We start from the raw sequence: 23,105 nt of genomic DNA, 5'->3' as shown, positions 1-23,105 counted from the left end.
GTTACAGAATGACATGAACGTTATATGACACAACAGGTGATTATTATTAGAAAATAAAGAAAGCCTAATAAACTGAATAACTGGAATTATTGTACAGGGTCTTAATCAGGAAATGGATAAATGAAAAAATCAAACAGGACAAACTACTACACAGCAGAGTTGCATACTTTGTCTCAACCATTTTCACAGAGTTAAACAGAAGTGAAATTTCTTTTAGGTACGATCAAAGATTGGGGGTAATTTTTATTTTATTTACATTTGGGTAATAATATTTGGCCATAATAATCAGGTTACTAATGATATATTCCAATTTTGTGTCCAAAATATAAATGCCAAATTTAATATTGTTGCAAGTTAAAGTTGGAATATTTAAATTATGAGTCAGCAAACAATTATGAAGATCCTTCCAAAATTTAGAAAAATAACTGCAAGAAAAGGATAAATGTTGCAAAGGTTCTACGTCAAAAGACACAGTCATTTGCCTCAATATTAAATTTTAGTCTGAAGTATTCTTTACATGGATAAATATTATCTAATATTTTTAAATTAATTTCTTCTGTTTTGGGGGTAAAGGGAATTTTAAATAGCTACATCAATTTTTTTTGCATACACTAAAAGAAAATTCTTTAAGTATATTTCTTCTTTTCAAGGGGGAAGGGAAAGTCTTTTGGATGATGACTGTTCTTAAAGTGTACTGTTGCAGTTTTTGTCTATAAAAATGTAGTCTTGGATAAACAATGGGTAAAGCCGTGGTACTGGGACTGTATAAAATAACGAACCTTGTATTGTGTTAATAAAAGCCTGACAGATAGCTTTAATTACAGCTCGAAATTCTTTTTTAGTGCCGGTAAAATTATATTTATGCTGTAATTTCCTTCTGTCATCCATGAGATGTTGAACAGACCAAATGCCTTTTGCCATCCATTCTTCAAAATAAAAGGATTTTTGTTTTTATTAAGATGCATTAAGTGTTATGGGGGGACAGGCTATGCTTAAAGATTAATTTTCAATATTGAAGGACTTGTTGGTGAAATTTGGTGAACTTCAACTGGAAGTTTAATTAATTTCAAAGTCACATTTTAAAAGGAATTCTACCCCACCAAAGTCTATAAAGGTTTTAGCAGGGAGACTAAACCAAAAGCTCTCAGAATGTTTCAGAAAGTTTTGTAACCATCGAAGTTTTAAGCAACCGTTTAGAAAAATTTCGAAAACATTTTACGGGAGAAGGCATGTGTATCTATGTCATGGCCGACTTTGAGACCAACAGAGCGGTATTTGTGCTCGTGAGGGCGAGTTAAAGTCAGAAATCCACTGTGCTGTGTGTGTGTGTGTGTGTGTGTGTGTGTGTGTGTGTGTGTTTCAGACAGATCCTTTGAAAAAAAAAATCCTATCCTTATGAGACACCCGTTTATCGTTTTTTGCTATTTATGTCAACATTTCAACTCCATCCATCCATCCATTTTCTTGCACCCTTTTTCCCTCAGTGGGGTCGGGAGGGGTGCTGGTGCCCATCTCCAGCCAACGTTTCGGGCGAGAGGCGGGGTACACCCTGGACAGGTCGCCAGTCTGTCGCAGGGCAACACAGAGACACACAACCATGCACACACACACTCACACCTAGGGGCAATTTGGAGAGGCCAATTAACCTGACAGTCATGTTTTTGGACTGTGGGAGGAAACCGGAGTACCCGGAGAAAACCCACGCACGCACAGGGAGAACATGCAAACTCCATGCAGAAAGACCCCAGGCCGGGAATTGAACCCAGAACCTTCTTGCTGCAAGGCAACAGCTCTACCAACTGCGCCACTGTGCAGCCCATTTCAACTCCAAATCCCACTAAAAGTAGTAGCTCCCTTCTCGGGAGGTGAATGTTTTGATACCACTTTTGTGGGGGTGCACGCAGCGGTACGAGCCGCATTAAGGGTGACGGAAGAAGAATAAATACGTTTATTATTAAAGAAAATTGGGTGTAGAACAATATTTTCCTGCCATGCATATAGGCAGGCCCCAATAAATAAAATTGTATATTGGATCAGTCTTAGTTTGAATTTGTTCATGATGGAGTGTAATGTGAATTATCAAATAATAAAATACTTAAATAATTCTTGAGAATTGTAAATAATTTATACTTTTAATCATTTAACTGCAGTTAATCACAAATGTAATTAATTTCTCATTTATTTATTTACTTACTTCAGACGTCAATAAATCTCGTGATTTATTTAAATGTCATTCAAAGCCCTACATATTGAATAAGTTATTTTTTAATTGGATTGTGGCACTTTTGGTCCTAGTATCTAGATCACGGAGGGACGGCAGGAGCTTCCTGTCTATCCAGGATTAATCTTCACATAATCTCCGCTTTCCTCAGGGATGCGGCGTTTACCTCGCCGGCAGAAAAATAGTGCAGAGCCACCACTTGTTTTGCTGCCTATTAATTTGCCTGGACATAATACAAACTCCAATTTAAAAAGGCATATGTTGGTACTAAGCTTACTCACAAAATTGAAATAATGTAAGAGAAAAGAAAAGAAAAATAAATAAATAAATAAATAAAAAACTTTACTGCGTATTTTTTGTGTTGAGGAAATTATATTTTCTTTTTGCATTTCCTTCAGGCATTAACAAGCCTCCTTACTAGCGTTTCTGTCATCAGTCATCGACAGACAGGCGTCCAAAAAGGTCCATAACACTAGCAGGCATGAAACTTGAAGTGAAACCTGCTGAGAAATTATAGTTTTATCTCATCCAGCTTCATTTAAATTATTTTTCTGCTTACCTGCCTGTTCTGTGTATTTTTCGACCAAAGAACACCATGTTTATTTCTTCGCAAGACTCCCCGGCTGCTTTCAAAGATTTTACCCTCGTCATGGTGAGTTTGACGGAGTTAATCTTCTGCATCAGCCTCTTATAAATACATTGTTAGTGTTTAAGCAGTGAAATTTAGCAAAAGGACAGCTTTCTCTCATGTTTTAACCTATAAAATAACTTGATACAAATATAACCAAGTATTTATTATAATTTTTTTTAATTATTAGGACTACTAAGATGTTTTACCCCAAACTCCTCATATGATTTTCATCCGGATCAAATTGACTGAAGGAATGCCAAATTATATCCATTTTAGGCAATAAAACGTGTATATGTAATGCGTTGTTTATCTCTAACTTTTTATTTATTTCAAATGTTGTATAAAAAGGATTACGTGTTTAAATAAAAAATATGTAGAATGTGCCAATTTTTAAAAAATCTGATTCATCGTCAAAATAATCGACCGATTAATCGATAAATAAAATAATTGCTAGGAAGAAGAGCTCAATATTGTCTTGAACTACAAAGTTATGAGTTTTTTTTTTCATGTTGGAATCAAGTGTGAAAATTCATTCATAGTGATAACGTATTACAGATAACGCTCATTGTTCCATATTTCTCTATCCTTTGTTGCCTTGACAGCCTGCGGTCGCCGTCGGAAATGTGGGTCAGCTGGCCGTTGACCTCATTGTGTCCACCCTCAACATGAGCAGAGTGGGCTACTTCCACACAGACTGCCTGATCCCGATGGCCGGGAACAACCCGTACGCCAGCGGCAAAGAGGACGCAGAGGAGCTGCACACCCCTGCAGAAGGTGGCGCCACATCTGGGTTACAGTTCATTTTTATTCCATGAGTGCAAATTCAGAGGTCACTTGTCATCGTCTCAAAATATGTTTGTCTTAAGAGAGTGTCAAAAAGTGTTACTTTTAATCTTAATCTTGCTCTGGAGTTTGTCTGCAGTACAAGTAGTTTTCTGCATGGTACTGAAACTGACTTTTATCCAGTTTACACAGCAGCTGAGCTGAAACTGGCGGTTCTTCAGATCAGATCACCAATCATCCAGGTAAACACTCACCACTGTGTTTTATCTTTTATTTTCTTTCCTAAAAATTCTATCAAAATTCTATCAAAATAAACATTTCCAATCATTCATTTAAATAAATAAATATATATTTATATTTGTGCTGTTCTCTTCATCACGTGTCAGTCTAGCCTTTTGAACCCCTTTGGTAAGAAGCCGTATGTTAACAGAATCGCAGTGTTCAAAGTATGTAAAAAAAAAAAAAAGAAAAGTAGGGGCTTATAGTCTGGAAATTACAGTAATTCACTATTCTAACCAGCTCAAGTATTTTTGCCAAAATCCTGCTGATGGTGAAAGAAGACCCATTTTTTGAGGCTTTTACCCTAATATTAATGGGTTTTTATGTATATATTCTATGTTATGAACACTAACTTCAGATAATTACAACATCTAAATTGGCAAAAGTCTTACATTTATTTGCGTCGCATTCCTGTGATATGTCCAGCTGAACTTCTGACCATGTTTGTGTCGTCTCTGTAAACGCCATCATGTTCACGGCTCCAAATCTTAACTGCAGATGAGGTCTAAGAAGTTTCGTCAGCAGCTGAAGTCCTGGATCAAAGCCAGCGGTTTCTCCAGGACGGTGGTTCTGTCCAGCAGCCACGCCTACCAGAGGGACGACCAGCAGCTGCAGGGGTAAAAACATGCTCCCCAAACTCAATTGTTTGTTTTTTTTTCTTTTTGATTGGGTTGTGAATGCTCATGTCTCGATGATTGTTGGGGTTAAAGCACTTCTTTGAGGTACCTGATGACGCCGTCCCTCCTGGCTGCGAGCGCGGACGCTCTGAAGGAGCTGGGCTGGAGGGAGATGGAGAGGATCCCGGCGTTTCCTGGAGTAGACGCAGACGCAGAGCCGAGACTCTGCATCCCAGGAGGCGGCATCACCAAAGGCCTTTACACAGATGGGTACGGAGAGACGTGATCATTTTCACACTCTCAATCCTGTGTGTAATGAGCAAGATTCCAAGCATTTGTAGCTCTGATCTGGAAATACTTCTGGTACAGCGCAACTATTAAGAAACAACATTAATCATGCATGTGGAAGAAAGTGCTCAAAATCGATCTTATTGATCTACACGCCAAGGAAACAAACCCCTACACCGCACTTCACCTTGATAATCACCCTTGTTGTTAAACATGGTGGTGGCAGCATCATGCTGGTGGCAGAAACAGCAAAACCTGTCAGGGCTCATAACCTGATGGAGTTAAATACAGGGCAATGCTGAACGAAAACCTGCCAGAGCAACAGTGGTTTAGAACAAAGAACACCGATTGTTCAGAATGGCCTAGTCAAAGTCTAGTCCCGAGTCCAATTTCGAATCTGAGCTTAAAACTATAACTGAAGTTGATTTTATTTGAGGGGATCTCTCCAAAGGAGGGGCAGGAGAAATGCATGCCACACTTATCAGATTTGCTCTACTTTAAATCCATGCTCTACTTTCTGTTGATCGACCAAATTAAACATGACAAAATGTTAACAAAAAAAAAAGTAAAAGTAAATAAAGTCATGGGGGAGTGAATACTTTAGCAAGGCACTGCTGCCTCTCATTTCAGTAAATGTAAAACCTTGCAGTCCTTTCACACGTTACTTTCTGCGTTGGTGTCAAAATGACGTGCTGCCGCTGTGGATGTGCTCAGCTGTGCCGAGGATCTCCCGCTGGCGGTGCTGCTGCTCTTCTGCTCAGAGGGCGACAACATTCCTGATGCATTCGCCCTCGTCAACCACCTCAATGACTGGCTCCATCTGCTGGACGGACAGGTCAGCCTAGAACTAGACTTTCTTCCAAGTCTGCAGGCATCGAACCAGAAACAAAAGTTTTTGTTTTATTCATTTCTTATAGAGCGAAGAACCAAGCAGCAAGTGGAAGATCCCAACTTCCTGGAGTTTGCTGTTTGGCAGCGGCATCCCTCCTGCACTTTTCTAATTGAGGATACGATGGTTGTAAAAATGAGCTTGAATCTTTAAATTTGCATAATTGATCTCTTGATATTCCCTGCGCCGTCATTTCGACTCGAGCGCTCCTTCGTCCCTTCCATGTGTTTTATCCAATAAAGTCTTATTGGATACCTGCGTGTTTATTTAAAGTGATAACGACCTGATTTCACTCCCTTTAAATCCACCCCGCTAACTGAAAGTGCTTGGCTCGGTGCCAGCGTGTGTTCCTGGCAGTCCAACCTCCGAGTAATTTGATCCGCTGTCGTAACAGAACAACTCTTATTCAACGGCCGGGCCGGCTGCCAAGTCCGCGGTTTTTGTCCGTCTGTTTGCATCATTGTATTGGACGTTGTGTGAGCGGGCCTGGTTATGGGAAAGGAATGTTTTAAAAAGAGAAAACCGTTTTGTTTTTTCTCTCACTCATACGTTTTGCTTTAAAATAAAAACGAGAAATGCAGATGTGTAGGTAAACAAAATACCAGTTTTATTTTGAGCTTACACTCTAAATAAACTTAAGACAATTTAATTTCAACAGGAGAACAAGTCATGAGTTTTCTGCAGCATTAAGATCTGTAACATAAGCTCTTTATTTTTCTCTTTACAAGCAAAAATATCTTTAATACACATCTTAAAAAAAAAAAAAAAAAAAAACGGCGTACTATGTACATCATTGAAATATCATGCCACTATTACTTGGGGGTGGAGGCAGTACTTGTCTTATACCAAACCCCACGTCACCTTTAAAAACTTCAAGTAGATTTTTTATAAAAAATAGAACCTCTTGTTTTCGCCTCTGAAAAATGTTTTTTTTTTTTTCTTCTAAAAATACACATATGAACAGCATTACAAATTGGCAATGCGTACCCCCTACGTTCGGTCTTATAAGAAGTCAGAATGCGAGGAAAACAAAAGCAAAACGCTGAAACGGCGGCGGAGGTGAGGCCTGAGGAGGGGGTTTAAAGCTCCTGTGTGAATGTCAAAGTGTCTGCTGTAAACAGTTCAGAGAGGATTGGGGTAAAAAAAACGCAGAAGCTAAAGACATGAAGAGTTCTGAGGTGAGTGTTGCTGAAAACATGGGACTTGGCCGGACTACAACCACGACGAATGTAAAAAAGCAACAAAAAAAGAGCACAGAGGTTTGGATGGAGGGGTGGAGAGCTGGAGTTCCCTGCCGAGGCTGGCTTCACTGCCGGAGCCGAAGTCAGGTGGAGCTGGTTAGCAGTCGCTGGTTTTCACCCTGAAACACAAAGTGGAAAAGAAACTCAGACCGCTGAGACGTTTCGGATGCTCACCTCGAGTCACTTCAATCGTGTGAGACGTGCAGAGAGTCGTATTAGATGAATTAAAAGCAGAACTTCACACTTCAAAACAGAAGCAAACCCACTCAGCACTGCAGGTTATCTGAGCATTTTCATCTTCGCGGTCTGACGAGCGCAAAGCAGCGCAAAATTGTGGAGGAAATGGACTCCTGGTTTAGTATTTTCAGTGAAGTGTGAGACGTTCGTGGGTCAGGATGTTGTTGGTGACCTGCTGTGAACTTCTGTTTTCCTGCTGGTTTTTCTTCTTCACAGAAAATTACACAACTGGATAGTTTACTAATTAAGTGGCTTCTCTAAGGAAAACTGTGTCGCAATGTATTTAGAGGCGTCAACGTACGGACTTAGTTTTATCAATATACTTTTTTTTTTTTTTTTTTAGGGGCACAGCAATAATAACCGCAAACATACCCATTTGTAATATTCTTCAGGACGCCAATGAAAGTGTGATTTGTGCCACTAAGCAGCAAACAATTGCACTTTATATTTTCAAATTCAAACGGAGAAGAAAAATAGTAAAAAAAAAAAAAATTTTATTGTAAGAAATGTATCAAAATAAATGATAAATGCCCACATTTAGCAATGGGGCTAAAACAAATGCATGTCACACTTAAATTTATATTTCTAAATCTTGAAATATTTTTTATTCCACATTATTACATAGTAAATAAGCTGCAATTAGCTTTCATATATTCATTATTTAATTTATTGGAGACAAAACTGACAACTGTGTGGACTTTAGGTCCATACAGACAAGAAATTAAACGAGATTGAGACATGGTGCGTTCACTGACCAGAGCTGAGGGTTGAACTAGGTGCTGTGAATATGAAGTGTATTTAGGGAAGAAAAAAAAATCTGACTTGTGAATAATTACAAATACTAAATAATGACCTGATCCTCATCCTAGTGTGGATGTATTGCCTTTGGCAGCAATGGTGTCGACTTTCCAAGGCCCCCCAACGAGTTTAAAAACAAAAAAAAGGTGATGGCAGCTTAAACAGTGATCACCTTTCAGGTTGTTATGCATATATTCAGAGACAGATGGGCGACATTTTCCTGAGAAAAACCGATTCTCTCCTGTCCCTGTCCAGGCTTAGTTAGCTTGTGCATGTGGAGCGAAACCTTGCAGGGCAGCAAACGTTGCAGGAATAAGAAAATCAGGAAATGTATAACAGATAATTAATTTGTTTGTGGAAAACTAACCAATAATAATCTTTGAAACTTTTGAACCGTTTTAACTTAACAGGTTTTGTTGAATTTCTTTGAATATAGTGTGCAGAAACCCTTTGGTGGGTGAAAAGATCTTTGTTCAAACTATGTGCTGCAGAGAATAAAGGCACAATGAAAAGGTGTAATAATTCTTAAAGATTTTAGAAAATTGAAGTTGATGAATCCTTGGCGCACAAAAGAACGTAATCTCAGATCCTTCCTCCCAGCAGCTGCTTGGCTTGATGACCATCACTGCCCTCAAATCTACCAACATTTTTACATTCAATCTGTTATTTGCATAACTTTTCCATTTATTGTAGATTTTTCTATAAACACAAATGTACATATTGTACTTTCTTCAATCAGTTGTCCTATATAGTTTCACATTTTATTTGAAATGTGAAAAATAATCGCACATTTTTATTCTGATGCTGTAAATTTTCCTTCATTGTAATCTCCATATTCTTACTTTCTGTTTGGATACTTCTACATTTGTGTGAACCTGCATGTTTTGAGTTGCCCATCACTTTGCTGCTACAAAATCTGGATTTCCCAGTTGAGGGAACATAAAGCTCATTTATACCATATTCTAATCTGGATTATTTGGAGTCTTGGATGATCCTGGACTTGTTGTGCCTGTGAACTGATCCCGGATAAGCAGAAGACGAAAACAAAAGATTCCCATGGTTGCCATCTGAAGCCATAAGAAGACAACCAGAGGGGTTTTGTTCAGCAACAAATGTTAGTCATTTTTCTTCTCTGAACCTTTCCAATTTTAATCAAATTGTACCCAACTGATAAATGAGTCGTCTCATACTTTCTACAACCTGCTCAGAGTCAACTGTAAGGAAAATGTGACTCCAATAAAGAATACTTACTAGTAGCAGGTCATTTATGAGTTATGTTGTAGAAGTGAACTGGTCCAAATTTGGAAAAGAACCCATGAGAATAAAAGTACCGTATTTTCCGCACTATAAGGCGCACCTAAAAACCTTCAATTTCCTCAAAAGCCGACAGTGTGCCTTATAATCCGGTGCGCCTTAAACACTCCTGATCAAAATCTTAAGACCATTTAAAAAATGCAAGAATTTGCGTTTTGCACTATTGGATCTTAAGAAGGTTCTAAGTAGAGCTTCACAATGTTAAAAGAAATCAGCGTAAGAGACAACAACTTTTGAGCGGGGAATTCATTGAAAATTGCATTTACACTCAAACATGATTTTTTTCAGCTGATCAAAAGTTTAAGACCATAGCTCAAAAAACCCCGAAAAGCCCCCAAAACGGAAATCAAAGTATCAAAAAAAAAGGACTAAGTAATGAGTAGCTCCACCATTCTTGTTGATGACTTCAAACAATCGTTTAGGSTTGRTSYSWGTKWYCCMRARAGCAGTTGGGCACAATATCACAACACCAACACCGTGAGTGAAACAATGACTGGGGCAGCCTACTATATAAAGTACTCGGGGGCCATTTCTTTATTATTACACATCCACATTTGTAGGTATAGGTTCAATACGCGACGGGTGGCAACCCTAACTGTAGCGTCTATTCTATGCGCCTTATAATGAAAAAAGTTTTAAAATGGGCCATTCATTGATGGTGCGCCTTATAGTGCGGAAAATACGGTAGTAATGAAATATACATCTATAATAAAACTCAAATTTAAGCATTTTTATATCTTTATAATTTATGAAAGCACACTACTACAACAACAACTAAACTCATTTGCTGTTTACTGACATGAATACAAAAAGGAAATGGAAAGTGATGTGTCAATGCAAACGTATAAATAGGCACTTTGTTTTGACTCAGAACAAAGTATACAAAGAAGCTTTAAGTTTTTCCTACTAATCTGAAAATAAAAAAAATTAAAATTACACATTCAGAAAAGCATCTGACAGTTTAAGCGAAACATGCTGAGACTCAAGAATCTATAACTGAATGTTAGAAGCAGCAGCAAAAAAAGTGAGTTCAGAAATTACCTCCTTTTTTCTTTTTTTACAGAACTACATTGTGGATTCTGTCAGCCATAGCAGTGAAATTTGTACTTTCACATGAATTACCATAAATTAATTCTGCTTGAAAAACAAATAAAAAAAAAAAGCTATGCCAAAATGTTCTTCTGTTCAACACATATTTGCATCTCGCTTTGGTTTAGTTCAGCCTGACATTTCAGTTTCACAGAGCATTAACCACAAGTGAACACAAATATACACACACCATGCTGAAGAGCAGCCACAACTCCAAACCACACAGCCACATCCACAGACACACACACACACACACACACACACACACACCTTCCAGGTACAAAAGTGGCTGATCGTTTTCACAAGCTGTGGATAAAGTTCCTCCTCTAAATGTTCTCCTCGTGGTTGTTTCTGTCTCAAAGGGGAGTAAAGACAGGCTGCCCCCCACCGGACAGGAAATGTCTTGTCATGTGCAGCAAATACACCCCAAACTGTCCAGGAAAACCACAACAGGAGAGTGAGACCTGATCAGAAACGATTGCACTTTCACGCTGCTCTTACTGGAACACCGCTGACATATCACACAACAAAGGGAGGCTTCTCAGAAGTGACTTCGATGCTGTGCTGTCATCAGAGTAAAGTGCTCCATCAGGTCTAACTGTAAGTCTTTCTAGGACAACAACACTGAGACGCCAGTAAACTGAAGAAATCTCATCAGGACTCTTCTTAAAAAAAAAAAAATTTAAAAATACAAAAATAAAATCTACACAATAACAAATTTTGCAGAAATGCAGATTTTATGCATCAGCCTTCTTTCAAAAGATCGAAAGAAGGCTGGATCTCACTGTCTTATTATCCACATATATTCATTTGAAATGGCACAAGGTTCTGAATAAAAATGCAAGAGAAACACAAAGTGGTTTGAACCTCAAGATTTAATCACCTTTTCCTCTTCCTGTCCGAGTCGGTTGACCTGGACTTGCCTTGGGGTGTTTTGGTGTTGACAGATTTGGAGATGTTATCTTCTCTGCGTCGTTTACTGCGTAAATGTAAAAAAAGATGAAAATTGGTTTAGTGACATGGATCTTTTTTTTGTTTTGTTTGTTTTTATTACCTGAAAAAGTCATGTGTGAATACCCTGGACATTTGCAAGTATGTTTTATGTAATTGATACCGTTTTTGCTCATTTATACTTCCAGAATTTTCTTTTAAATTATCCATGATTAGGTAAAGTAAAAAAAAATGATAAATCTGTTGAATAAGAATGTGAAATGTCTCTTTATTCAATAGAGAGGTTACAGTTGTATCTTGAAGGATTGATCGGTGTGTCTTTTGTCTAAAAAAAAAAAAAGCAGTAGCAAAAAACACCAAAATCCAATAATCCATTTTTGTTATTGGACCTCAATCACAGCATTGTGCAGTGGTTGATTAGCACTTCTTGACGACTCATTCTCTAGACAAAGCCTTTGACGAGAAGCCTAATGAATTTCTCCAAATTTGGTTGTGATAAATGTTTTTGCGTTTACACAAAATTCTGCAAACTTAGTGTTTAGTTGCACCAGATTTTCCCCCCCCCTCATTCTGAATCTAAAGTGAGGAACGTCCCTCAGGGCTTCCAGGGAACAAAACCCGTTACACCTAATCCAGGTGAAAAACGAGACCGTGGGAGCTGAGTGAAAGTCCAAATCTCGATTCAGGACCGTGAAGGAGGCAATCTTTTCTTTCTTTTTCCCCCCTGTTCTATGGTAGCATCTTAGTGTTTTTAATAAATAGATATTAGAGATTTGACATTAGCTCAACTCTTGTCCAATGGGAAGATAAAGTTCAACTTTTGGTCTACTTTTCCATAAATTATGAGACTTTTTCATAAATTATGAGACATTTATTTCCATTGAGATATTTGAACATAGTTTATTAGTGCTAAATGAAACTGCATATGTATGATACTGACTGTGTTGTGCTGCCATCCAGCTCCTGTTCCTTGCAGGAAGATTGTGTAGGAACTCTGCTGTCCTGCCTGTAGTCCTCCGCCTCCTCCTGCTGCTGGCCTCCTCTCTGGGTCCCATTGTGTCGCTCCGGTGGACACCGGGCCTGAGGCTCGGAGGGGGGCGGAGACTCCGAGGACGGCTCCTGAGCTTCCTCAGACAACACACGCCATTGGTTCTACCGGCGAAGAAATACAGAAGAGAGGAAGTCAATAAATGTCAAAGAGTTGGCCTGGATGAATCCAGGTGATAAAATTAGACACTTATTGTTGATAATTTGTGTGTTGCCTAGAAGAAGGCTAGTCCCTATTTGCTTAACTAAATTCAGGAAGCAACCTTTTCCTTTTTTTTTTTTGCCCCAGGCAGTGCATTTATACTTCCAACTAAAAATTCACTGATAAGAAAGTATCTGCTTACTGAACTGCAAATCAGAACAATATATCTCAAATATTACATATAATTAAAATGGATAATCAAAACAAACACCTGAAAATGAAACGAAACACAAGTTGGGGTGTATGAGTATTAGTCGTACTTGCACAGAAGAGTCGCCCATGATGAACTTTGCTCCTTCGAGGACAGCCATGTAGGAGAAGCGCAGCTGTTCGGGAGTCTGGATCAGACCCATGCGGTACTTCCTCATCTTCAGCAGGATGTTTTTGATGTCCACTGACAACGGGTCTTTCCGTTTGTCCATCTAGAAGAAAAAGCAACACAGCTCGGCTCAGCTGTTAAGGATGAACTTTCTCTGGTGACTTCCTGACCTTCTGTGTTCTGCATTGTTCAAACAGGAACTCTCATGTGAATGTGGATTTCTCGCTTGGCGATGGCAACTAAAATAGTGCGAGCACCTCGCAACAAAGGAAGTTTACAGTTCCCTGTGGAGGAAAACTGACGCTGGCAGCCTAACTATTAAAATCAAACATGTTTACTTTTCTTACAACAAGAGATTTGATAAAGAACCACTCAGAAAGAAAAACCTCATGAAGACCGAGGAGCAGAGCAGACAGGTGAGAGGTAAAGTTGCAGAGACGTTAAAATCAGGTTCAGGTTAGAAAACAATGTCGCAAACTTTTAGAGACCTCATGGAGCGAGATTCAATCCGTCATCTGAAAATGGAAAGAGAAAACTAAAACTGCAAACCAACCAAGTTGGGGCCGTCCACCTGAATTAACAGGCTGGGCAAAGAGCATTAATGAGAAAAGTAATCAAGAGGTACCTGGAGGCATTTTATAAAATATCATGAATGACAAATTCAATCTGTAGCTGTGCAAAGCTAAGGTAGGTAGCAATATTTGAAGCAAAAGCCAGGCTTACAAGTATCTAGTGTGCAAATGTGAAGAACAATTTGAAGAATGCGCTGAGCAATTTTTTATTTTTCTTCTAATGTTTCTGTGTTACTCTATCACATAAAACCTCAATTAAATAAGCTCAAGTAATGTAGCTAAATGGGAAAAAGGTCAAAAGATATGAATGGTTCATCAAAGCACACGGTCACATTTTATTTGACTAGATATGAAGAAGATTAGATGTTTTAAGGCAGCTGCAATACAAGTTCATATTGCAGGTTGAATAAGAGTAGTGTAACTGAGTTTCCAGCAGTCCATTCCCATATTTCATTGCATGATTTTTTTTCAAGTGTGTGACCAAGTGTTCAGCAGAGGCAGCTGCAATTTCGGATTGGATACACAGATTACAAAACAATCTCTTTGTCCCGTTTTGAAAGAATCGTGAAAGATGTACTCAAATATTGACACCTAAAGGAAAAACTCCAAACATTGATGTTGCTTTATTATAGAAACTTTCATGTAAAATATGACTAAGTTTAGCAGAAAGTTTTAAGCAAGCTGGGCGTCTGCTGTGGGTTAAAACTTACCACATTAAGGTAAATGCATGGATTTCCATCTGAATATATATTAGAAAAGCAAAAATGTTATTTTCCTGGCAGTTTGCAAGCATTTAAGACAAAGTGTGCAGACACAGCAACACATTATAGGAAGGACTGCTGCTGGTTGATGTGGGAGGGCAAATAAAAAAAAAAACATTTATTCCCTCAGAGGACGTACAGACTAAAGGGGAAATAAAAAGCAAATGCACTTACAAGAACAAGGCATGTGTCTACTAATGAGAATGTCCCCGAGCGTCCAATTCCAGCACTGCAGTGCACCACTGCCGGTCCATGGTCCATCCCTAACGCTCCAGATTCCCGCACTTTAAAGAGGAAGTTCAGGAAGGATGCCGGGGATTCAGGGACACCGAAATCAGGCCACGTGGTGTAGTGAAAGTGATGGATCTCTCTCTTCTCGCCCGTCTGCGAAAGGAAGACGAACGTAGCTAAAGTTAGGAGCAGGGAAATTACAACCCGCTGTTTGTTTCCACTGATTCTGAGGTGTTGATTTCTGTCAGCATGTGTGAGGCTATATGAGGTTCAGTGAAGTGTTAAATAGCTGGAAAAAAAAGTGCAACGAGTTTCAGTTTCTGTTCATTAACAAAATTGACATCTGGTGGACAAAGAGGGTGAATGAGAGTTAAAAGAAAGCGTTATGTGCTTTTAATCTGTCACCAGTTGGGACGTATAAAGTTATCCTTTCCTATTTGTTTTTTCTATTTTTAAGATATGTGAAGTTAAATAAGGGAGAAAACATGTCGGTGCACATGTCAATGCAGATTTATGTGTTGAAATAGTCTAGTCAAAGTCCACACCTAAATCCAACTGAGCATCTGAGGAAATGCTTAAACATCGCTGCTTCCAACCAATCTGTCCAAGTTTGATTTATTCTGAAAAGAAAAATGGTGGAAAATTTCCATATCGAGATGTAAAACGTTAGTAGAGCCAAACCCCAAAAGACGTGCAGCTGGAACTGCAGAAAAACCCGGTTTCACAAAATATTGCATCGCTTTCAAGATTTTTATGCTTAAAAATGTGAAAACCATGCTGCATTTACATCCTATCTCGCAACACTTTGCGTTGCTCAGTAAAATCTTAATTAAATACTTTGAAGCTTGTATTAGCTTCAATGTGACGCCATGTTAAAAAAAATTCAAGGAGTACCAATAGTTGAGGCTATGGTAGAAGTTCACCTTCACATAAAATCCCTACTAAATACACTGAAGTTAGTTGTAACGGAACAAATTGGAAAATGTCAGATTGAATATTAAATGCTCCAAAGTTATAAAGCATGTTGTGTTTAAACCACTTAGATATTAAAGTTAAAATAATGAAACCGCAATGCTGCAAGATCTGCAAGACAATCACAACAATGCATCACTTCTGAAAATATTTAGAAGACACAGTGTGTCTTTATATTATCTGGATTAGTTCAAATTAAAGATATGTGCTAAATAAAGCAGCAGCCTACATTAATATTCTGCAGCTGCAGTACTCTGGTGGTGTAGTAAGATTTGGTGTCTTCTGACAACAGTGTGACCAAAAAGCGCGTGTCCCTGAAGGCCATCTCTCTCTCCTCTGCCGTCGGCCAGTACTGGGCACACTTTTCCTGTTGCAGAAAGAAAAGATAAAAATAATAGAGGCGTAGGTTGGACATTGTCCAAATAATACAAACATCTGACTAAGCAGGAGGATAATTTGACCCGTAGAATAATAGGATAAACTATGTCAAGCAACGCTAAGACAACAGACATTACATCTACCCAAATGCAATAAAATTACTAGCTATAAACATAGTGGTCTGAACAAGAGCAATCATTTGACCATTTTCTCAGGAAACGAAAACAGAGGTCATGTCTTTAATCAGACACGTAACAACATGAAGCTTGATTACACTGATTACATTATTCAAAAAAAAAAAAAAAAAAAACGAGGTTGTTGATGAAAAACCACAGAAAACAGGCAGAAGAGCTTTTTTGCATTCATATTATTTGTGCACTAGGTGCTCTTTATCTTCCATTTCCAAGAAACGGTGAATCTCATGACAAAGCGAGATCCCATCCAGCTGCTTTACTCAGAAAGCGAGGTCACAGCTGTGCAGCCTGTGAGAGGTTTATTTGAGTATTTAATCTGCACAACGCGGGATCATGGAGTTACAGGGCTAAGAGGTTGGCTTTCATCACAAACACACTACGTCTTTCTGTCGTCGTTTAAACAATAATCTGCTGATAAAGTGTATTCATAAAAACAAGATTCCTGCGCTTTTATTATTAAAAAAATCCATTCTTCCCTACACTAAATTCTGGGCCACTTTAAAGTAGACCTATAAGTGATGGATGGATGATTGTCAAGTAGCAGAAAAGCACTTTAAAGGATGCTGTGGGTCAGTAACTCACTGTGTAAAACTAATCATTCACTGGTAATGGTGCAACCACTCGTGCTGTGGTCTGTTTAGCATTTCAGCACATATCCGAGTATGGGTGCTCAATACTTTTTTTTTCCCCCCCCCTCATCCAGTACTCACTGATCCTTTTTCTATGACCCTGTTGAGCATGATGACCGCCTTCGTCTTCTGCTCCCAGATCATGAGCCAAAAATGGCCGCAAGTGTTCTTGAGGGGGCCCTGTGGACAAAACAAACAGCACAGTTGCATGCAAAGTTTCTCCAATAAACAACGCCATTAACTACTCTAGTTGGCTGCTTAACATGTAGCAGCAGTGTTTTAACTTTAAGAGCCTTTTCGGGGGGCCACATCTGTTTCCACTGCATTTACAAGGATAAAAATAGGTTACCTTTGTAGAAGTTTAACCAAAATGCAGCCACTTTTTGAATTACCCCAATTCTTCAGTTGGCTCAGGCTGGATAAGCATTATAATTTAGTCATCCCGATTTAAACTCAGACATATAAGTATTATGCTTTTGGTAAATTTAACTGGAATAGACTTTTCCTCATTTTTTAAAATGACCGAATTTACCGTAGTAAACCCTCCAGTCAAGGTAACATTTCAGGATTTCAAACTGCGTGGGGAATGTTTTACAGCCCCCCTGCATGTAATTTGCATAAACAGCACTGCAGTCAAATTTCACACAACTTAATGAAGATTAAGGGTTCCAGGCAATTAGACTTTGCTGGAAAAAGGTTCAGAGTAGCACAATTGAAGCATGCCTTCTGCTTACTATGCAAAAACATGGTTACCTAAAAGACCATAATAGCTGAATGTTGTGGAGTGGTTGAGCCTAATTGAGATTAATGTTTTAAAATGAATATTTTCACCTTTATAAAAATACATAGTTATCTTTCAAAATATTTTCCCCTGGAAAAAGTATTAAAGCAGGCATCTTTTTTCCACAGCAGCAGAGAAAAAAGATAAGGATGCAAAAAAACCACCTAGAAAATAACTATTGTGCCTTTTTCTATTCATACATTGAACTGCCTTTTACAGCAAATACACTGTGCTTAATTTCTGTGCGTTTCTCATCTCAGGTCTAACACACTTTCCCCAAACCACAGATGACTCATCTCAGAAGAATGCACAAATGTTGAAAACAGCAAAGAGAAAAAAACCAGAAAAGCCTCCAAACTGTGTCGACCTTCCCGACATGTTACATGAAGCCCCGAATAGATTTCACATTGATGCGGTACCTGAGTGTCTACTCTTTAATTAAAGATGACTTAGAAAGGAAGAAATCCACAATAGCTGGCAGAAACATGAGGTCTTTCAAAGCTGAAGCTAAAAAAGGAGCTTTGTCTCCTTTTACTACAGTCATCAAGTTACAACTGCAGAGTAATTTTAAATGAATAAGTGAGATGCAACACTCAGTCTTTTCATGGCATATTATGATTCCTGCTCTTCTTTACAGGTTATAGCCTGGAACACAACATAACGAAGATTTACAAGATCACTTTTCTTGATGCATCGAAAATAGTTTATGTGCTTAACAACTTGTGGTAGATTTTAGTTTTAATGCATTTAGGAAAAATGACGATAAATAAATGAAAACGATTTTCTAGGTGTTTGACTTGCCTATCACCAATCAGAGCCAAGCAATGGAAAACCTGCATGTCTGTGGCTGACTGCTTTGTTTACTAATGCAATAAATCAGTGAATCTAAAAACATCAGGGAGAATATAATTATTTTTGATAAAATGCCAAGAATTGATACAATTATGCTTTTTAAATCTTTAACCTAAGTACTGATAGTAGTGATATAATGTATTTGAATTTGAAAAAAATGTTTTTATTCGTATTGCTAAAAAATTACAAATGAAAAGTTTGCCATTACATTAATTTCTTTTTGCATAATTACAGCAGTGGCAAAAAATCAACTATAGCAATGCATGCTTATGTAATTTCAGGAAATAGCCTAATCTTTGGGTTTTAACCTTAACCCAAAGAAAATCAAGGAAATACCAGAGCCCAGACATGCTAAAAGATTCTGTGGTAAAAGTCTTCTTATATTTTATTCTTTGAATAAAACTACTTAAAAAGTCAACAAATTATTAACAGCGAGGGTCGTTGTAAATGGGTCTATAAATAAAACAGACAAATTGGTTCTTTGAACACCACACTGACTTTTTTTTTTTTGCTTGATTGTTCCCACTGCTTTTACTTGCCTGTGTTAAAATGTAACTTCTCTGGGCGTCTTCCATCACCACCAGACTGGCGTTGATGTAGTCGTTTTCTGCATTCTCCAGCTTGACCCGACTGTGATCGACTGCAGGGAGGAAAAGAAGCGGAAGGGAAATATTTTACAACTGTTTGTAATTTGACAGGCTTTGTAACAGATTAGAACAGGAAACGCAAATGTTTACCCACATGGACTGACATCTCTGTATCTGTTTCGGTTGCGATTTTCTGGATACTTTGCCACTTTGTAAGAGCACTCGTGGGATTGATTCCTGATTTCCTAGAAAGCAGATCAAATATTTAAAACCGAGAAATGCAAATAATGGATCATAATTTACCTTGTCAATGGGAGTTATGTCCCACTATTATTATAAATAACTTTAGTTTTCAAGTTGTAACAGAGATAAAACAAAAAAGATGTGCATTTGCTTTTTTAAAAATGTCATAGCAGCATAGCAGGGGCACAAAGTCAAAGTTGAATCTTTTTTTTATTACCCCACCAACCATTCAGTCTCTTTATGTTCAGCACTTTAACTCCAAAAATTTAATTTCTAGCCTAAACAAAGTCTGCTGTCCCTCAAAGAATTGGAAATGGTTTGTAATCTTAATTTAGATTTCACAATAGAATGAAAATGAATGTAAGCCAACTGCCTTTTTTCCATGGAACAATTTTGTTTTGTGCTGCGTTTAAATGAGAAAAAACACTAATATTGCTGGAAAGATATTAATAAATCAATTAGTTATTTTACCTGGGGAAAGGGTAGAACATTTGCTGAATGGCCATGACAAGATCATAACATTAAACCTTCGTAACGTTTTTTAAATGAAATTGTGTGGATATATTATCTTAAGTGTTGCTACCTATTGCTATAGTAAGCCCTACACATTTCATTTTTAAGTCACTGATCTTTAATTGGGTTTTTTTTTTGTCATTGATGGGATGAGTCATGGTTAATTGTTCCAATTTTTCCCCTCCGAAGCTGCACTGCTACATTTTCCTATATATAGGTCACACATGGACTGGTTCAACAAAGTTCACACATTGTTTTGTAAACACAGTTAGATGACTTAACACAATCGGCTGGGCTTCCTTATGCAGACAAACTTTTCAACAACTGGTTTTCTCAACTTATTTTGTCTAGGCAGCTTGCAAATAATGTATTTTACCACTTGAATTGGTTTTCTGGAAAAAAAATAACTTGGTGATAAAAACCTAAAACCTCAGGAAGATTGGTGAGGACGTTGTTACTGATAGAAATGATTTGGTCACTCCGTTCATCAAGGGATTTGTCTTCCTACCCCAGACTCTTCTCATGTGTTGCTCCATGTTAGTTGATAGACCTGCCAACAGATCAGTGGTGTGCTGGTGTATCTTCAAGACAGAACATCTCCTACCCTAGCCTCGTACTAATGCTTTTACAGTATTGTACATGTATTCCACCACTCAGGGATAAATAAAGGATTATTGTACTATGCTATAATCAGGATTAAACTGCAATAACAATTACTTAGACCTTAACGTGACTACACATTTGGATTGTGTCGTGGTGAGTTTCAGTAAGATAAATCGAACTTGGACAAACTCAGATTCTAGATAACTGGATAAACATACTTTTTTGACCTGCAGACTGCCTTTGTTGTGAATTAAGGCAGTATAAGTAAACTAAACTGAAAGTTAGCCTTTTTTTTTAACCCTGAACAATCTGACAAATAAAATACAAATTTTAATCTTTTCGTTTTCAGGTTATATTTTTTAAGTACGGCGATTATTAACCATGATCAATGTAAATAATCTGCTAGTCAACGCTGACTGTAAACAAAACAGGAGATGGATTACAATAAAGCGGAGGACATAAGAACGATCTCGTAATAAAGATCCAACGATAGAGATACACACACGAAATCATAAGGTTGACCGTGTATATTAGAGGTTAAGGAGAAAACTTTATGCAGTTAATTACAAAGAGCTAAACCCCTTACGCTGAGTTTAGTCATCGTGTCAAAAGATTAAGTTGATATTACCGCGTCATGTGAGAGTTACTTTATCAGCTTTCAGCAAAATGAAGTCACAAATGAGACCAAACAAAAAATGAAAACATAGACTACAACGTCAGAGTCGGTGTATGCAGCCAAATAAAATGCGCGCTCTCCGTACAAACCGAATTAGCTCCGAGCTAGCTAACACATGCTAACACACTTACTGAGTAAAGCTTCTGCCACCGGCCTTTGGAGTCCATGTCTTCAAACTCCTGGTCCATTTTCACGGTGGCAGCGCCTGTCTGTTCCATCCAAAGCTGGTTTAATTTCAAATTTTAACTCTCTACCTCATAACGTTCTCCGAGTAAGACGAGTTTTTAACCGGAGACTTAAGTCTCTCTGCGTTAGCATCGGCTCCTGTGCCGACTGTTTGTCCGTTATGTGGTGCAGTTGTCATCCGGGAGTAGCCCCATGCGCATGCGCCACTAAAAGGGTCTATCTTGCTGTCAAACAGGTAGTTGGAATTACGTTTCATTTCCGGGATTCGACTCATTTGGCACCGTTCCCAACAACAGCCAGTTCTTTCTACTCTCCAGTTTTAATAGTTAATTTTATAGATTTTGTTTTATATCTGTCTCAGTGTAAGTGTACAAATAACTTCTCTTGTAGTAGGGTGTTGTGATGTTTAAAAAATATATATATATCTGAATATATGTTTTTTACCTTCAGTATGGCATTTATCTTATAGAGTTGAACTAAAATACAAACATTAAAAAAGAGAAAAGTGCAATAATCATTGCAAAAGTTGTTGAAGTAATTTTGAAAAGATCTATCTCATCTTAAGTTGGAAATGGTTGGTCATGCCCACTATCTAGTCCAGGTTTAGTCAATAGTCCTCTTCAAAATCCCATTCTAAAACGGAATTTTTTGTTTGTTTGTTTGTTTTATTGTCTCTAACAAAATCATTCTTATGGTGTTTTGGACGTTTGCGAAGAGTCATTTTTATGCTTAAATAAAATGTCTCTTTCTCTTCAGCTTTCTGTCACAGAGGCCTGAAGGTCTGCCTTAAAACCTTAAAACCGACAGTTTTAAGTTTGTGGTCAGCTATTAACATATTTTAATAATAACTCCCAACAGTTCTGATGAAACAGAAACCTAGATTAATAAGTTTCTGTTTCAGATACTTAGCTTTGAAATCTGAAAGAAAAGACAAAATAAGGGAAATATGTTTTGTTAAACTTACAAAATACTTTCTAAAAAAATTTGTTTTGTTTTGTTGCCTTTAGTAGTACTAGATTTGAATAACACAGCCCACTTGTGGATTATATAGTTTCCACTGGAATTGGTATTTTTAAACTTTTTGAAACCTCTTAAAATTCCTCACCAGTCTCATGGGCTGCTACAATATTCTGTCTGAAGGCATCAGATTGCTTTTTTACTCACACTATGGTTTTTTTGTTCTGATTTCATGTGTCAGCACTGTAATCCTAATGTCTGAGGTTTAAAGAGGGAAAACCTTTTTTAAAAAAACACGACAAATGAGTAACTTAATGTTCTAATCGTAGGTATCAAAAGTTAATAGCCTATGTGCACTTTAATCAGTTTAAATTGAAATGAGGTTGTCCTAATTTATTCCTCAGCCATTTTTTTTAATTCAACAAGATTTTCCTTGGTTTCTTGATCTAAATATATACATCAAACACAAAACATAACTGCTTTCCATTAGATAAACCATTATATTCTATTTTAAACACCTTGGAGATTTATATTGTTTTTTTTTTATAGCTGTGAATACTTTTAGAACAGGTTAAGGGTCACATTAGGATGAATCCTAAATAAGTGGAAAATATGCTTCATGGGCCACTAGGAGGCTTTGTCACCACACGATAAACATCAGCAAGAGTCAAGCCAAAGTCTATTAGCAGGAAAACCTGATCCGCTTTAGCAAGCTGTCTCACAAATAAAAGCCCACAATTTGATTTAGTTTATGGATTCTTTGCAGATGCGTCTAAAATGCCTTTTTATTGATCAGTTATTAATACATTTACACACAGAAAAAAAGAAGAAAACTAGCACACAATGTACATCCTGCATGAACACACCCATGTTCCCAAGTGCATTTATTTTAGAAACAAATAATTATGTTTCCTTTGAAAAGTTACCTTCAATCTCTTTAACACAAATATCAAACATTTTAGCAATGATAATATTCCATTAAACCATACTATCCATCCACCACTATATAATGGTGGTGGATGGATAGTAGCACAGATAATGCATTATATACTACACTTGTAATG

General features: G+C 37.7%; 2 protein-coding genes across 3 annotated transcripts; one reads left to right on the top strand and one right to left on the bottom strand.

The window, feature by feature from the left end:
- Positions 1–2,651: 2,651 nt before the first annotated feature.
- Positions 2,652–5,962, top strand: psmg2 (proteasome (prosome, macropain) assembly chaperone 2). The gene is made up of 7 exons (XM_008422081.2): positions 2,652–2,873; positions 3,455–3,626; positions 3,819–3,877; positions 4,413–4,531; positions 4,625–4,801; positions 5,534–5,654; positions 5,737–5,962. Exons 1-7 carry the CDS (start codon positions 2,817–2,819, stop codon positions 5,818–5,820), a joined length of 789 nt encoding a protein of 262 aa, XP_008420303.1. The 5' UTR covers positions 2,652–2,816; the 3' UTR covers positions 5,821–5,962.
- A 330-nt stretch (positions 5,963–6,292) lies between these two features.
- On the bottom strand, positions 6,293–21,280 carry ptpn2b (protein tyrosine phosphatase non-receptor type 2b). 2 transcript variants are annotated; one of them, XM_008422080.2, is made up of 10 exons: positions 21,030–21,279; positions 19,018–19,108; positions 18,816–18,916; positions 16,725–16,823; positions 15,672–15,809; positions 14,414–14,623; positions 12,848–13,009; positions 12,279–12,490; positions 11,271–11,366; positions 6,293–7,068 (listed from the first exon to the last, which is right to left on the bottom strand). In XM_008422080.2, exons 1-10 carry the CDS (start codon positions 21,114–21,116, stop codon positions 7,047–7,049), a joined length of 1,218 nt encoding a protein of 405 aa, XP_008420302.1. In that variant the 5' UTR covers positions 21,117–21,279; the 3' UTR covers positions 6,293–7,046. The 2 variants fall into 2 exon arrangements, with proteins under 2 accessions (XP_008420302.1, XP_008420301.1); XM_008422079.2 differs by lacking the exon at positions 6,293–7,068 and adding an exon at positions 10,074–10,818 and having other exon boundaries at positions 21,030–21,280.
- Between the last annotated feature and the right edge of the window lie 1,825 nt (positions 21,281–23,105).

Source organism: Poecilia reticulata, linkage group LG11 (assembly GCF_000633615.1).
Source record: "Poecilia reticulata strain Guanapo linkage group LG11, Guppy_female_1.0+MT, whole genome shotgun sequence".
Lineage (NCBI taxonomy): Eukaryota > Metazoa > Chordata > Actinopteri > Cyprinodontiformes > Poeciliidae > Poecilia > Poecilia reticulata.
The sequence above is the reverse complement of the archived record's forward strand: the minus strand, read 5'-3'. Positions and strand labels throughout refer to the sequence as shown.

What these genes read in the sequence shown, in the direction of transcription:
- psmg2 (XM_008422081.2), top strand. Translation starts at nt 2,817, where the DNA reads ATGTTTATTTCTTCGCAAGACTCCCCGGCTGCTTTCAAAGATTTTACC. An exon ending in GCTGCACACCCCTGCAGAAG is followed by an intron (nt 3,627 to 3,818) that starts GTGGCGCCACAT and finishes ACTTTTATCCAG; the next exon opens with TTTACACAGCAGCTGAGCTG. An exon ending in TCAGATCACCAATCATCCAG is followed by an intron (nt 3,878 to 4,412) that starts GTAAACACTCAC and finishes TCTTAACTGCAG; the next exon opens with ATGAGGTCTAAGAAGTTTCG.
- ptpn2b (XM_008422079.2), bottom strand. Translation starts at nt 21,116, where the DNA reads ATGGAACAGACAGGCGCTGCCACCGTGAAAATGGACCAGGAGTTTGAA. An exon ending in ATACAGAGATGTCAGTCCAT is followed by an intron (nt 18,917 to 19,017) that starts GTGGGTAAACAT and finishes TCCTCCCTGCAG; the next exon opens with TCGATCACAGTCGGGTCAAG. An exon ending in GAAGTTACATTTTAACACAG is followed by an intron (nt 16,824 to 18,815) that starts GCAAGTAAAAGC and finishes TTTTGTCCACAG; the next exon opens with GGCCCCCTCAAGAACACTTG.